General features: G+C 34.5%; 2 protein-coding genes across 2 annotated transcripts in view; one reads left to right on the top strand and one right to left on the bottom strand.

The window, feature by feature from the left end:
* The first annotated feature begins 265 nt into the window (after nucleotides 1–265).
* Nucleotides 266–2228, top strand: Nd-b14 (NADH dehydrogenase (ubiquinone) B14 subunit). Its single transcript, XM_072889110.1, has 3 exons — nucleotides 266–425; nucleotides 749–864; nucleotides 1141–2228. The coding sequence occupies exons 1-3, from the start codon at nucleotides 302–304 to the stop codon at nucleotides 1267–1269; spliced, it is 369 nt and encodes a 122-aa protein (XP_072745211.1). The 5' UTR covers nucleotides 266–301; the 3' UTR covers nucleotides 1270–2228.
* A 165-nt stretch (nucleotides 2229–2393) lies between these two features.
* The window catches only part of LOC140664208 (receptor-type guanylate cyclase Gyc76C), a 69839-nt gene continuing 58939 nt past the window's right edge, over nucleotides 2394–13293 (bottom strand). Inside the window, exons 5-20 of the mRNA XM_072889097.1 lie at nucleotides 8539–8845; nucleotides 7987–8133; nucleotides 7147–7340; nucleotides 6910–7072; nucleotides 6523–6677; nucleotides 6076–6363; nucleotides 5689–5949; nucleotides 5477–5548; nucleotides 5230–5398; nucleotides 5003–5152; nucleotides 4550–4889; nucleotides 4332–4455; nucleotides 4147–4245; nucleotides 3915–4059; nucleotides 3562–3818; nucleotides 2394–3295 (exon numbers count right to left, since the gene is read on the bottom strand). Coding sequence (XP_072745198.1) covers nucleotides 2420–3295; nucleotides 3562–3818; nucleotides 3915–4059; nucleotides 4147–4245; nucleotides 4332–4455; nucleotides 4550–4889; nucleotides 5003–5152; nucleotides 5230–5398; nucleotides 5477–5548; nucleotides 5689–5949; nucleotides 6076–6363; nucleotides 6523–6677; nucleotides 6910–7072; nucleotides 7147–7340; nucleotides 7987–8133; nucleotides 8539–8845 — 3747 coding nt within the window. The 3' untranslated portion in view covers nucleotides 2394–2419. The remainder of the gene's footprint in view (nucleotides 3296–3561; nucleotides 3819–3914; nucleotides 4060–4146; nucleotides 4246–4331; nucleotides 4456–4549; nucleotides 4890–5002; nucleotides 5153–5229; nucleotides 5399–5476; nucleotides 5549–5688; nucleotides 5950–6075; nucleotides 6364–6522; nucleotides 6678–6909; nucleotides 7073–7146; nucleotides 7341–7986; nucleotides 8134–8538; nucleotides 8846–13293) is intronic.

Genomic DNA, 13293 nt, shown 5'->3' with positions numbered 1-13293 from the left:
ATTGATAATATTTATTTGGTTATTTGATATTAAAAGTACATTATTGTCAGAGTGAAGAGAAATAACAAATTATTTTTAGGTGAAAGTGAATAAGCAAAATAATAAATTTTCTGGACATAGTACGGAACAGAACCATAATCTGTGGCCATAGCGTGTTATCCTATGAGAAGTTTCGTGAACCTAGCTATGTAGTTCCAATCTATTTTTTATGGACATAGAGGCGTCTTGAATTGCGGTCGCACTTAAATCGAGGGGATGACCACTCTCGGGCTTTTCTCTGGTTGAGGTTAGTTAATAAAAAATGGCATCTCAATCTTCAGCTGTTGTTCGTCAAGTGAAACCGATTTTATCTGTTAACAGAGAAGATGCACGACGAAAAGTGCTTAAGTTGTATAAAGCATGGATTCGTCAGGTGCCAACCTTGTGTACGTAATTTGTCAAGTTATATGTTGTAAGCTATTTGCTCTTTTATTATATACTTAACCTATATATATATGATATATATATATATATATATATATATATATATATATATATATATATTTATCTTTTAATAATATATTTCTTTCTCTCTTTCTGTATTTATTTATCTTAATAATAGCTTCTACAATGTTTTATAAATGCATCTATTTCATGACATAACATTATGCCGCTATCTTACAATATAACTTCTTAATTATTTTTATAATTTCTTTAAAACTATTTTAAAATTTTACAATCTTACATGCTTGTTTTTCTTTTTTCATAGTGCTAAGCTACGATATTCCCAAAACTGAAACAGAATGTAAGAAAAAGATACACGAAGAGTTCAAACGTCATGCTCATGTAACTGAAATAAGGATTATAGACCGGCTCATTATAAGGGTAAGAACATAAGTCAAATATAAGAATCTTTACAAACGAATGTTAACAATTAGTATAATTTTATTATATTACATTAATTTCGCATTAATTGCAATATATACATATATAAAAAACAAAATTTTCTTTCTTTGTAACTGTATGCTATACATCTGAAAAATTTAATATTAGATGTAATATTTATTTGCACATAATACAAAAATTATCACATTTGTGCATCCTCTGATATATTAAATTTTATATTTATCACATTAAATGTAAACTTATAAATCTGAACAGGGTCAAATGGAACTGCAAGAAGTAGCTAATGTTTGGAAACCTAAAGGAGGACTTATGTATTATTGGAAGGAAACATGGGAAAAGAAACCAACTGATTTCATGTCAAAATTTCTTAGTGGTCAAGATTAATTTACTTTGCTATTAATTCGTAAATTGCATCTTTATGACTGCATTATAGAAATATGAAATTGTAATAATTTATGTATATGTATATAACATGTAAATATACAAGGATTTCATCGATGATTTGGACAGATGGACATTCTATGTTTGTAATCTGTGAACAGCATATTAGTGGAAGATTGTCAATAACTTGAGAAGTCAATTCTTCAATTGATTCATATAGAAGGTAATAATTCTTTTAATTTACATTTTATTTTTACATTGATATATTATTTTTTTAGTTATATACATTTGACAACATGATATATTACTAAGCACCTTAGGTATAATCTAGTTTACTTCTCACAGCCATACGGACAATTTGCTTCCTTCAATGAACAAGTATAGACTTATATATACTATAGATATACATATATGTATTATATACACACGTCTCTCTTACACATTCATGCTTCATATTTGATTATGCGCGCGTGTATATACAGTCGACATTGGAACGGTTAAGAAACGGTTTTTTTGTTTTTAGGTAATCTACAGATTTAATTGTTACATAGTTTTTAATAACTATTATTATAATCTTTTTTGTTTTATTTTTTTATTTGTTTTCATATAAAATTATAGAAATTATCTATGAAACAAAAAGTTTCTTTTAACCATTCTGATATCGATTATAGGCGATGCCATCCTAATTCCTTTTTCGTATTATTGAACGAGATGAATCGTTGGATAATGTCCGCGGTGTACTTTGGTCATGATTTTTATAAAATAGTTTACGTTACTGTTTTCGTAACAAAATTCAAATTAAAAATCTTAATAAAGAGAACAGGAGAGAGATCCTGTAAAAATCATGTAAAAGTTGTTTTCTGCATCGCCTCGATGCACACGTTTTAGTACACACAAGTTATAAAATACCTAGATATTAAAAATATACAATGCGTATGTCGGTAACTTTCATATACATAAATTGCACATATCTAAGCTAGAAAAGAAAAAAAAGAAAAAAAAAAGATGGCAACAATAAATCATGCTTATGACTCGTAAACGTAATATGCTTCACATAGTTATACATCTGATAGCGTAGTTTTTACACATGATTTTATCCTTTGCTACCAAGTTTGTCGTATTTAAAAAAATATATTTGTCGAATGTATATATACTAGACCACACTTTCGCGTTCGGTTTGCTTATCGTACCCTGGTATTATTCCTCTCCTTAAAGAATGATTGCTGTTTCGCAATCCGTTACCATTGAACATCTGGATAATGGTTGAAACAGGTGGAATTTCTAACAGTTTTCGCGCGGAAGACTTTTTATCAGGTACACTGTCCGTGCTAGATGCAGATACCACCTGATCTAGCGAGCGCGAACGCTTTTCCCGTATTTCGCTCTTGCCTTCACTGTCTTCTAACAGCGGATCTGCTTCATTTGGCAAATTATCGGTGTGAGACATTATCACATTGCCATTAGGATAATTATTGTTCAGCAGTTTCTCTGAAATGTCCATTTTCGAATCTGTCTGCGTGCATTCATTCTCCTTCCAAAAGTTTGATGATTCCAAACGTTTGTTATATATGTCAGTGGGAATCGGATCCAACGAGCGAGATTCGCGTATGATAGTTTGAGATGGATAGTCGCTTGATGACGAGGATGCTATAGTAGACAGGGCGCGTGCATTTTTTCTACATTTTGGCCCCGTATTTATGAACAGATCATCGACCGATTTGATATTGAAGTGTCTCTGCGCACCTTCTTCCTGAATTGAAATATTGTCCAGTGTGGTTTTCGAGACGCTTTCAGTTAGGGACAGGGGGGATTTCTCGAGCTTGCGAGAATGTAATGGTCGCGGAAGTGGACTAGATCCACCATATTGGGAAGACGAATCATCAGCCATTGGATATGGTACATTTGATTGTCTGCGACTTCCAGCACCTAATCCATCTAATAACGATGCGTATCGTGAGTCTGGATTTAGTTTTGGGCTTCTTCGTGGTCTGCAGAAAAGCGGTGGAAGATTTTCGTCCTCGTTAAAGTTCTGTAAAGACATAACAATTGAATTTTTTTCAAGAGAAAGAAAAAATGGACAATAAAAATAAAATAAACTTGCATATTTAGTATTATATTTTTAATTACATATACATTTAACATAAAATTAAAATTGAAATGTAAGAGTTTACTAAGAAAAGATCATCTCTGTATTTATCAAACTCGTCTCTTATTTATCAAGATATTTCTTTATTGTATACATTTATATTTTTAAAATATGATCTCATATATATTTTGCAATTTTTATTCACAAACCTCTATATTCTTTCTGTAGGTGACGGTAGCTCCCGTGAGCCAATACGTCTTCACTGTTCCTTTTCCTTTCATTTCAACGAAACCACGTTCTTCTATCTGATAACCTCCGATCTTGTCTAGCGCCTCTTTACATTGCTTACTTATATGTATACGTAATGGTTCGCCGGTAGATTCCATACGAGACGCAGTATTGACAGTGTCTCCGAATAAACAATATCTAGGCATTGTCAAACCGACAACACCCGCTACTACAGGACCTATAATTTTATATTCATATTATCATTGTAAGTATATATATATATATGTAATTGAATATATCAACATATATATATAATATCCTTAATATTTCTTACCGGTATGAATGCCAATACGTAGCTTGAGAGTTTCTTGAGGTCGATGAGGTATCGTGTGATGTTTAACGGCGTTAAGTAATTCTAGTGACATCGATGCTATTTGTCCAGCATGCTGATCTCCATTTCTGATTGGAAGACCGGAAACCTGAATGATCGAAAAGTATCGGGCACTAAGAAATAATTTTGTTTCTTATTATAGTTAATTGATTATAATTTTAAGACTGTTACTTACGACCATGTAAGCATCTCCAATCGTTTCTACTTTATACACTTCATATCCTCTGATTATACGGTCAAACAATGTATACAGATCATTCAAGAAATTTACAACCTGTTGATACGATTCAATTATATAAGAAAAAATGATTTTCGCTTTATTAATTATAATAAGACGATATATGTAAAAAAATAAATTACCTGAAATGGCGTACTTTCTGCCGACATTGCTGTGAAACCGACAATATCGCTGAAGTATATCGTAACTAAATCGAAGGCTTCCGGTTCTACTCCAGTACCGTTTGTTAAACAATTCGCGACAGGTCTAAAATAAGCAATATTTTGTAAATGTATGCATTTTGTAGGTACTTCGCGGACTTTATTTCCATAGATTTCGGTGAATTTATCAGTTTACTTACTTAGGTAACATTCTATGGAGTAAATCCTCGGTTTTCTTTTTTTCATCCATGAGAAGTTCCGTACGCTCGGTGACTAGATCTTCGAGATTGCTTGCATATTTTTCCATCATACTCATCATTTGGTCCATTATATTTCGATGCCATCCAGCTTTCATCTTCTTCAATCTGGTCCTTATCATTTTGAAATCTGGTCTAAGTTCCGGATTTTCCGCCCAACAGTCTACAATAGTACTGACGACAAAATCGGCACAATTTGCTTTCGACTCGGAGAGTATGTTTAAGTTAGGCCTGAACGGCGGTTCACCATCTTCCGGGAACTTTTTAACTCGATCTATGATTTCTGTCAAGTTATTGAAATAATTTATTTATTTTTCATCGTGGTTTTTGTAATCAAATAATACTCAAGAATACTCAATTATAGATATATATTTCTTAATATTATTATATGATTACCTTTGGGTTCTAGATTTATATTTCCATATGGTCCCTTCCGTCCTAGAATTTCATACAGAATAATGGCGAAAGAATAAATATCTCCTTCTTGAGTGCCCCTAATCGAAGCATGCGGATTTCTTAGTAGCTCGGGCGCTTTCCAAAACAAATCTGAAATGGGATGAAACATTCGATTAAAATAACATGAAATACATGATATTTACGTGAAAATAAAAATATCTGCGTACTTCGATAATACTGATGTTCACCGATACTATCAGATTCGGCACAATGACGCATATCATGAAGACCAAAATCGCAGACTTGAAGCACCCAGCGCGAGGTCACGACACAATTAGAAGACTTTAGATTACCATGACAGACTAGCATAGATGACTCGTGAATATACAGCATACCCTATTCAATAGAATAAAGACACTTTTAATATCACCTTACAATATCATAATTTAATCTTTCTTGTGTTAAAGCACTTACCTTAATGAGATCGTGAACTAATGACGCAATAAACATATCATCTAATTTCATATCTTCGTTTTCAATGATATCCTGAAAAAATATATGATATATAAGCACATTTAATCACATCTTACTATTTAAATTTTCAGAAGCGAATTAAATATCTTTCTTTTATATACACTGTACTATAAATAAAAGCATAATGTCACCGTGATTACGCTATAACGTACATAAAGACTTCCTTTGGCACAATAGTCGGTAATTAACAATATCCTCATTGGCTCCACGCACGCTCCGATGAAAGAGTTGAGATTACCATGTCTAATTTCACGGAGAACGCGCATCTCCTTCATAACGTCCCGTGAAATGTCTTTTTTCTTCGAGAATTTCAACTCCTTTATCCGCACTACTACACCGTGGTAATGCCCAGTTTGCGCAAACACTTGGCCGCCGCATCTCGATTCGTAGGACATTGCACTAACTAAACTTAACTGTAATCGAAATCAATTTATCGTTTACATTCGTGCATCTTGGGTGCGTCTATGAATAAGCATTTAGCCCAAAATCTTAAAAAAAAAAAAAAAAAAAAAAAAAAAAAAACATGATAATCTACTCACCTTACTAGGGGAGGACATCATGTTATCGAGATGAGGATAACCGTGTATCTCACTCAGATCAATTTTCCAGAGCAATCCTTCTATTTCCTGTTCTATTTTCCATCTTCGATATATACTCATAGTGAATACTGCAGCGCAGAATAGCAAGAGCGCCAGTGCCGCGGCAACGATGATACTGCGGAGATGTGTGTCGTCTTTCGGACAATGTTCATTGAGAAAACCGCAACCAGGTTCTGCTTCCGGCTTAGTTTTACTAGGCCACTCCATGGCGCCCCAAGGTTTGTACACCTGCGTATCATACAATTATATCATGTACATTCGTTAAAAATCATCGTGGTGCATTCAAGTTTCATGATGCAAGGATTTAAATGCGGAACAAGACGTTTCTTCCCGTTCTCAAACTGCCATGAAAAATGTTTCTCGAAATGCTATAAACAACTCACTCACTAGAGTTTCACCCTGCAGGAACTGGCCCACGGGAGACATCTGATAGTCGCAGGAGAAGTTATCGCGACGGAACGGATCTTTCTTTAGAGCAAGAACCGAAAAATTTCCCTCCGAGTCTCCATATTTATCCAGCTTGATGGTCGCTCCACTCACACCTGGCAAAAAGAACGTCTTTCGTAAGACAATATTTAGACCTCAGTTTAGAAAAGCAAACGAGATCCAATTCAGAAACACTATCGATTCATTTCCGAGAACTTTATTGCCATTTCCATTTATTTTATCATTGGTACATCTAGTATTAAATGATCTCGAGTTTGTAAGAACCACTCGAGATTATCCTATCAATACAGATTACATCTATCAGACGTTATTACTATACGTACTTACTTTGATATGTATGATTTTTGATAATCGTCTCGATTATAAGAGTGCCATTTTTAGCGAGTTCCTCGATAGTTTGATTCGCCAATTTCTCTCGTATTAATTGATCCAAGGCTCTCGCGTATAGTTTGAGAGAATCGTACAGATACGCCGCGTAAATGGACACGTACTGAAATCAAGAGATTAAGCGTGTAACGAGGATTACAAAGTACGAGCGTTTAGTTGAGCTAGCATCTAAAATACCTTTTCATATTTTCTCAGAAGCTCGGGAATTACGAAATTGAATGGCTCCTTGTTACTGTACTCTCGGACTTTCTTAGTGAATTCTTCGTAATTCTGCGTCGGTGGCGTTGATACGACGACCATCAGCGAGCGTGCCCTCTTCAAGAAGTCCTTGGGCTCGAGGCAGTTTTTTAGATTATCAAAATGTTCTGGTTCTGCACCAATAATTGTGAATTATTAGTATTTTAAAATCACACAAAATCCCTCAATGGAGAGAAGTCCGATTAAAAGAAAGATCAAAAAAGTAATTAGCCGAATGTATATTTAAGTTTAGGAGTCTACAAAGTGTTGCAAAGGAAGAAAAATTATCATATTTTTTTAAATCAATTTCTAATCAATCAATAATATTTAATTGTAAAAGTAATTTCATTACAATTATTGCAGTAATTGTTGCAATTTTAACATGAATAGTATGAATCTCAGAAAACATTATGCAATTATAATTAAGTAATAGTTATATGTTTAATTGTTAATTTAAAATAAAACCACCTTTTTAATAATATCTTTCTTAATTGTTAATTTTCTTGAAATGCATCTCCTATTTCCATACATTTTATCAGCCCATATTCGCGTTTTTCATATTGTGGCATTTTGGTGGAATTTATCCCTCTACGAATAAGGAGTTTTGACTATCATAATTCAGTCCTGAATTTATTAAAATTAATTTAAAATTAATTTCACACATATATACATAATTATATTATAAATAATATAGGATTTAGATGATTACGCAATCGGCTTATCGATGTTACTGTTTGCAATATAAACATATGATATTCGATAAAATTCAGATTTACTTACTCCATAAATATTTTTGTGCTTCTCGTTGCGAATACATCATCATGTCCACGTGTATCACCATGTATTGCCCGTTGTCCAGCAACCTTTGGCCTTGCATCGAATTCATCATATCTATCAGTGACATTGGCGTACCGAGGAAGATGTAAACTGAAATAATAAATATGACATTTTGCGGTGAACAAAACGAATAATATTACGGTAATTCATGTAAAAATGGTATAAACCAAAATTTTATATTTTTCAAAATTTGGCATCTTACAAAAATGCAAAAAAAAGTTTAATCATTCATAAATTATCTATTATATACAAACAGTAGAAACAATTATTATAATATTAATATTATTACATTAATTAATTGGAGAATAAAGAAAGTAGAGAGTTAAATGTGCTACTTTCAACTCGAAATTAATGAAATTAATGCCGGCTCTCAAAACACAATTGCCGAATCATTAAAATCGCAATTATAAAATTCTCAAATCAATTTTGCTGAAATAGCTCAGCGATCGTGTTTTACGAGCTAACTAGGCAAAATTGAAAGAAACGTGAACTAACTGCGGGTCATATTTTTGGTCTCCTGTATGAGTTGGAACCATACGCTGACTTGACAGCAAGGTAGTCTCTCCTCGCAGCACGTATGCCGATCCTCGACAATCTTGTAATGATTCACGGTGAGATTGTTCTTGGTTGCCTGTTCCTGCAGCGAACGGGCGACCGTCGACCAGGCGCGTTCGGTCACGATCGTGAATTTGTTCCATCCGTAGTGCAGCAGTAGGGCGATCACCGACTTGGTCACCTGCGTATCTGGCGGTTCAGTCCTCACGAAAGTCTTCACCTTCGAGGCCTTGTAGTCCGAACATTTCTGCAACGATCATCGTGCGACATTATTCAAATGGGAATTTCTCGTGTCGTCGCGATTCTCTCCCTTCTTCTCCTCCCCCGGAGGAGGACCTGTACCTTTATAAATTTTATTTTCGATCGACCAAGGCTGTAAAATAATCATATTTAATTAATAATCGAATCGCGAAACAAAATTATTGATTTTGTGCAGCTTTTATTTAGAAATCCAAGAGTTTATCGACGCGACGCGTGTAATCGAATTTGCCACGTTCGCGACTATGTCTGGTTACCTATTCAGCAAATAGTTGGAAATTTTTGTATAGAAATCGTATTACGAGACACACTTGAAAGTTTCAACGTCGTTAATTTAATAATATTTTTTAAAATATTAGTTTCTCTCTCTATTCGATAAAACCTCGAAAAATTAAGGGAATAATAGTTTTTGAATGTTTTTCTCTTATCGCTCTTTTTTACATGCATATCTCTCTATATATTATATATACATATACATAATTTTTTAAAGTTTTAGGTATTTTCAAGAAAAAAAAATTATAACAAAGTTTTAATCCTTGTAGAGATCATATTTTGTTTGCTTTATTCTTGATCACTATGTCGCAGTTTTAGCTGTCTCAAAAAATGCATGAAAAAATCTACAAAAATTTATTAATTATTATATATATTCCTTGATATATATATATATATATATATATATATATATATATATATATATATATCTGTAAAAAATAATCACAATACACAACCAAAGTTAAAAAATAAATTTTAACACTTTTTGTATTAATTAAAATCTTTAGGAGATTCTATTGTTAAAATGTCGATAGAGTCAAAAAAAAATTTACACGTGACCTTTAAAGATTAAAATGCCTATTTTATTATGTATGATCGCCAACTGCAGCAGATGTTATCGGTGCATCGCTTATCAATCTCTATGATTCCAGTGCCTTCTTTTGGAATAATTAACGTAGGAGGAGGCTGTGAGACCGCCCTTTTCTTGAAAACGAACGGAGCGCACGCGTGTGCGTGAATCGATGCATCGCGTGCATGGTGCATCACGACGGACTAGCCGTCGGCGCAATGAAAACGAGTGTAGCCGAGGAGGAGGAAGGGAAAAGAAGAGACCGCCGCGAGGAAAAAATAAAAGAACGAAGAGAGAGGAAGTCTCAAGAGGGGGAGGGTTGATGCGAAGCGAGAGGGAGAGAAAGGGACTAAGATGCACCGAGAGAGTAACGCGGCAAAGTTGGCTGTGCCATGGTGTGTGGCGCGGTTAAATATAAACCCAAAAAAGGGGACAGGGGTGGAAGAAGTGGAATGAACGGGGAGAACGGAATCTCCTCCTGTGCGCTTACGCACTCTGAGAGTGCGTGCACGGGGCGGCTGAAATGTGACGTGCACGCTCCTCATTAACATATAAATTAAACGTGACAGTCGTGGGGGTCACCTCTTCTTTAATCGTAGCGACCACCGCCACGTCGCTTAGAGTTTCTCTCTCTCCCTCTCTCTCTCTCTTTTATTTCTTTCTCATTATACAGACTGCCTGCCGTCTTTATCTGAAGGTCCAGAATGTTATAATGCTTTCAGCGGGTTGACTGCAGTAAGTATAATGTAATACATCCGATCTCCGTCGATTTTTAATTAATAATAGTTTCTGGTAGCCCTTGGCCGACTTTAGATGCATGATGTACGAATCCAACTTACAAGAAAAGTTGTCATAAGCAAATATTTCATGTTATTATGTTATTATCGGTACTAATGATGAGTACCATTTGATGTGTATCTGTTTTTTTTTATTTATTATATTTTATTTTTTATTTATTATATCTTATTTTTACATCTCATAATATAAACGGAAATAAAAAAAAAACAATACAAATATTAGTATATTAGTATCCTATTGATATTTTAGTAATATCTTGATTTCGTACAGCACAAATTTTCAATCGTTTTTTTTGTTTGATTTTGTTTGATTGACTTATATTCCGACAATTTATAAACAAACATATAAATAGGTAGTTGACATTTTTAATAACTTCTCACACAAATGTAATATGTTAAAAAAAAATAATTAGCTAATTCGACGATAACAAGTTATTATTAAGTTTAAGCTATTATTAGTCTATAATACAACATTGACTTTTTCAATTATTAAACTATTAATAGTTTTCTAGTAATAGCTTCGTCGTCCATTAGTAGAAGAGAAACCGTACATATTTGTCTCCTCGAGCTAAGAATAGAGAAGGGAGCTGAAGCGGGTCAGGTTTGTTTATCGAGACTTCCCGCTTTTTCTCTCTTTCTAGATAGGATCGGTATTTCCGATAGGCGCGAAACTGATTCAATGCTCGAGTCGGTTAGCCTATTTTGTGGACGAGATTCTAATATTAGAATTATGATTTCACAAGAGTTTTCACTTGAAATGTTTCGTTATGCAGTAATATCTCGGGGCAATGACCAATATCTTTAACATACATTTGAAGTATTAAATATTTAATAATCAACATCTCTCTCTCTCTCTCTCTCTCTCTCTCTCCCCCTCCCTCCCTTTCTGTTCATTTAACTGACATGAAAGAAAATGTCATTGACATATAAATGTTCCGTTGACACAAACATGAAATGCTTATTTATTGAATCTGAACTTTCTGATTATTCTACCAAAATATTTTCATTAATATGGAATTGATTTCAATATTATAATACTACAAGTGTCCATATATAAATGTGCATATTTTAAAAAATCTATAATTTTAATGATATAGATATTATTAAGCTTTTCTTTGATTGCAGCAGCCTCTTGATTTAAATGTTTCCTCGAATCAACGCGGTCGCACGAGTATTTTGGGTACATTATCTCAATCTTCTCATTATACGGGCCTCTAAATGCCTTCCCGTTAAGTTTGTTTATCTTCTTGCTTATCCTCTCGCTGGGTGAAAGGACGATCGGTGGTCGGTGGGGCCGGTGGACAAAACTGACCCGTCACTCGAAGCTGTTATCCTAGTTCGTGGACGAGGCGAGGTGGGCTTTGGTCATTGCCGGCTCGATGCGGTGTTATTCTGGGCTCCACTCGGCTATATTTAGACGAGACCACCTTGAGGGAGCTCAAGACTCGAGAGCTCTCCGTGGCACAACGAACTGGTTTTCTCTACCAGCCGATTGTGTCTGGTTGTGCAACGCCAACAGTACGCACACGCACACGCGCGCACGCGCGCACGCGAAAAACAGTCAGTCGAGGAAATCCTCTTTCGTCAGACGATCCTGTCGACTTTTACATGCTTCTTTGCGCGATCGACGTATTATCATACGGGGCTGTAGCGTAGTTTTTCGCTCTTGCTCGCGTAAATAATCGATCGCTGTTGAAGTTGCGCAATCATCCCAGCCTTCGCGCCGGGTTTGCTTAACCTTTAAGTGGCTAATTAACAATAATAACGGAGATCGGTTTCCTGCAATAGAACACACTTATTTATAACTCGCAGGAGAATGTATGCTGATCACTCTTCGATTCCAAATAGACTAGGATTTACATAACAGGGGAATGTCCGAAAAATTTCTTTCCGTCGATCAATTTTTTTTTTTTTTTTTTTTTTTTACAAATGTTCTACAACGGCAAGAACTTATTACTTGACCGTATATTTCGTTCTCCATGTTTCTCGGAAAATAATTTCGGGTTTGTATGCCAATGTCCTTCGATTTACCGCGACTTTACCCGCAACCTCGTTCTAATTTCTGCAGGTTTTTGTAAGGCGTCGCGAAACAATTTTTTTTTTTAACTGCTCATGGTTTTGCGTTATTAAGGACGATTGTTCATTGTACCGCACCTTGGGGTTCAGTAAAAAAAAAAAAATTAAAAAAAAACAAAAAAAAACGGAAGACCTCGTTCCCTCGAGTACCAGCCAGGTTTACGATTTGCATCATAGATTTCTCGGAAAATAAGAGCAATTGCTTACCGATGTTGCAACATAGAATACGCATTTTTGCGACCTCGGTATTATAAATACGCAATACACAACATGTTAATTTGTTATCTTAAGCTATATATCAATTCGCGAATAAAAATCACGCAAAACGAGTGTCGATCGCGATTCATACGCAGCTCATGTCAGTCAATATCGGTCGATTTAAATATCACGCAAAAACAACTCGGAGGAAATTTGATAGTGGATCTGTATTATTTGTATTATTTATTAAAAGATTAATCGAAATGAGACAAGTATTTTTAGAACGAATGTAATACACGTGGATAGAATGCAATATCAATATCGCGATTATAATAATTATCGTTAATATTTACATCATTATGCTTTCTAAAAATAAAATCTGTTTCAACAGCTGCTATACATATATTGATTTGCGAATAAAAACCACACAAAGCGAGCGTCGATTACGATTCATACACAGCTCAGTCAATATCGGTCGATTTAAATATTGCTCAAAAACAACTGGGAGAAAATTTGATAATAGAT

Source organism: Anoplolepis gracilipes, chromosome 3 (genome assembly GCF_047496725.1).
Source record: "Anoplolepis gracilipes chromosome 3, ASM4749672v1, whole genome shotgun sequence".
Classification (NCBI taxonomy): domain Eukaryota; kingdom Metazoa; phylum Arthropoda; class Insecta; order Hymenoptera; family Formicidae; genus Anoplolepis; species Anoplolepis gracilipes.
The sequence above is the reverse complement of the archived record's forward strand: the minus strand, read 5'-3'. Positions and strand labels throughout refer to the sequence as shown.

Coding starts and splice junctions, on each gene's coding strand:
- Nd-b14 (XM_072889110.1), top strand. CDS start 302: ATGGCATCTCAATCTTCAGCTGTTGTTCGTCAAGTGAAACCGATTTTA. Junction 426..748: donor TCGTCAGGTGCCAACCTTGT/GTACGTAATTTG, acceptor CTTTTTTCATAG/TGCTAAGCTACGATATTCCC. Junction 865..1,140: donor TAGACCGGCTCATTATAAGG/GTAAGAACATAA, acceptor AAATCTGAACAG/GGTCAAATGGAACTGCAAGA.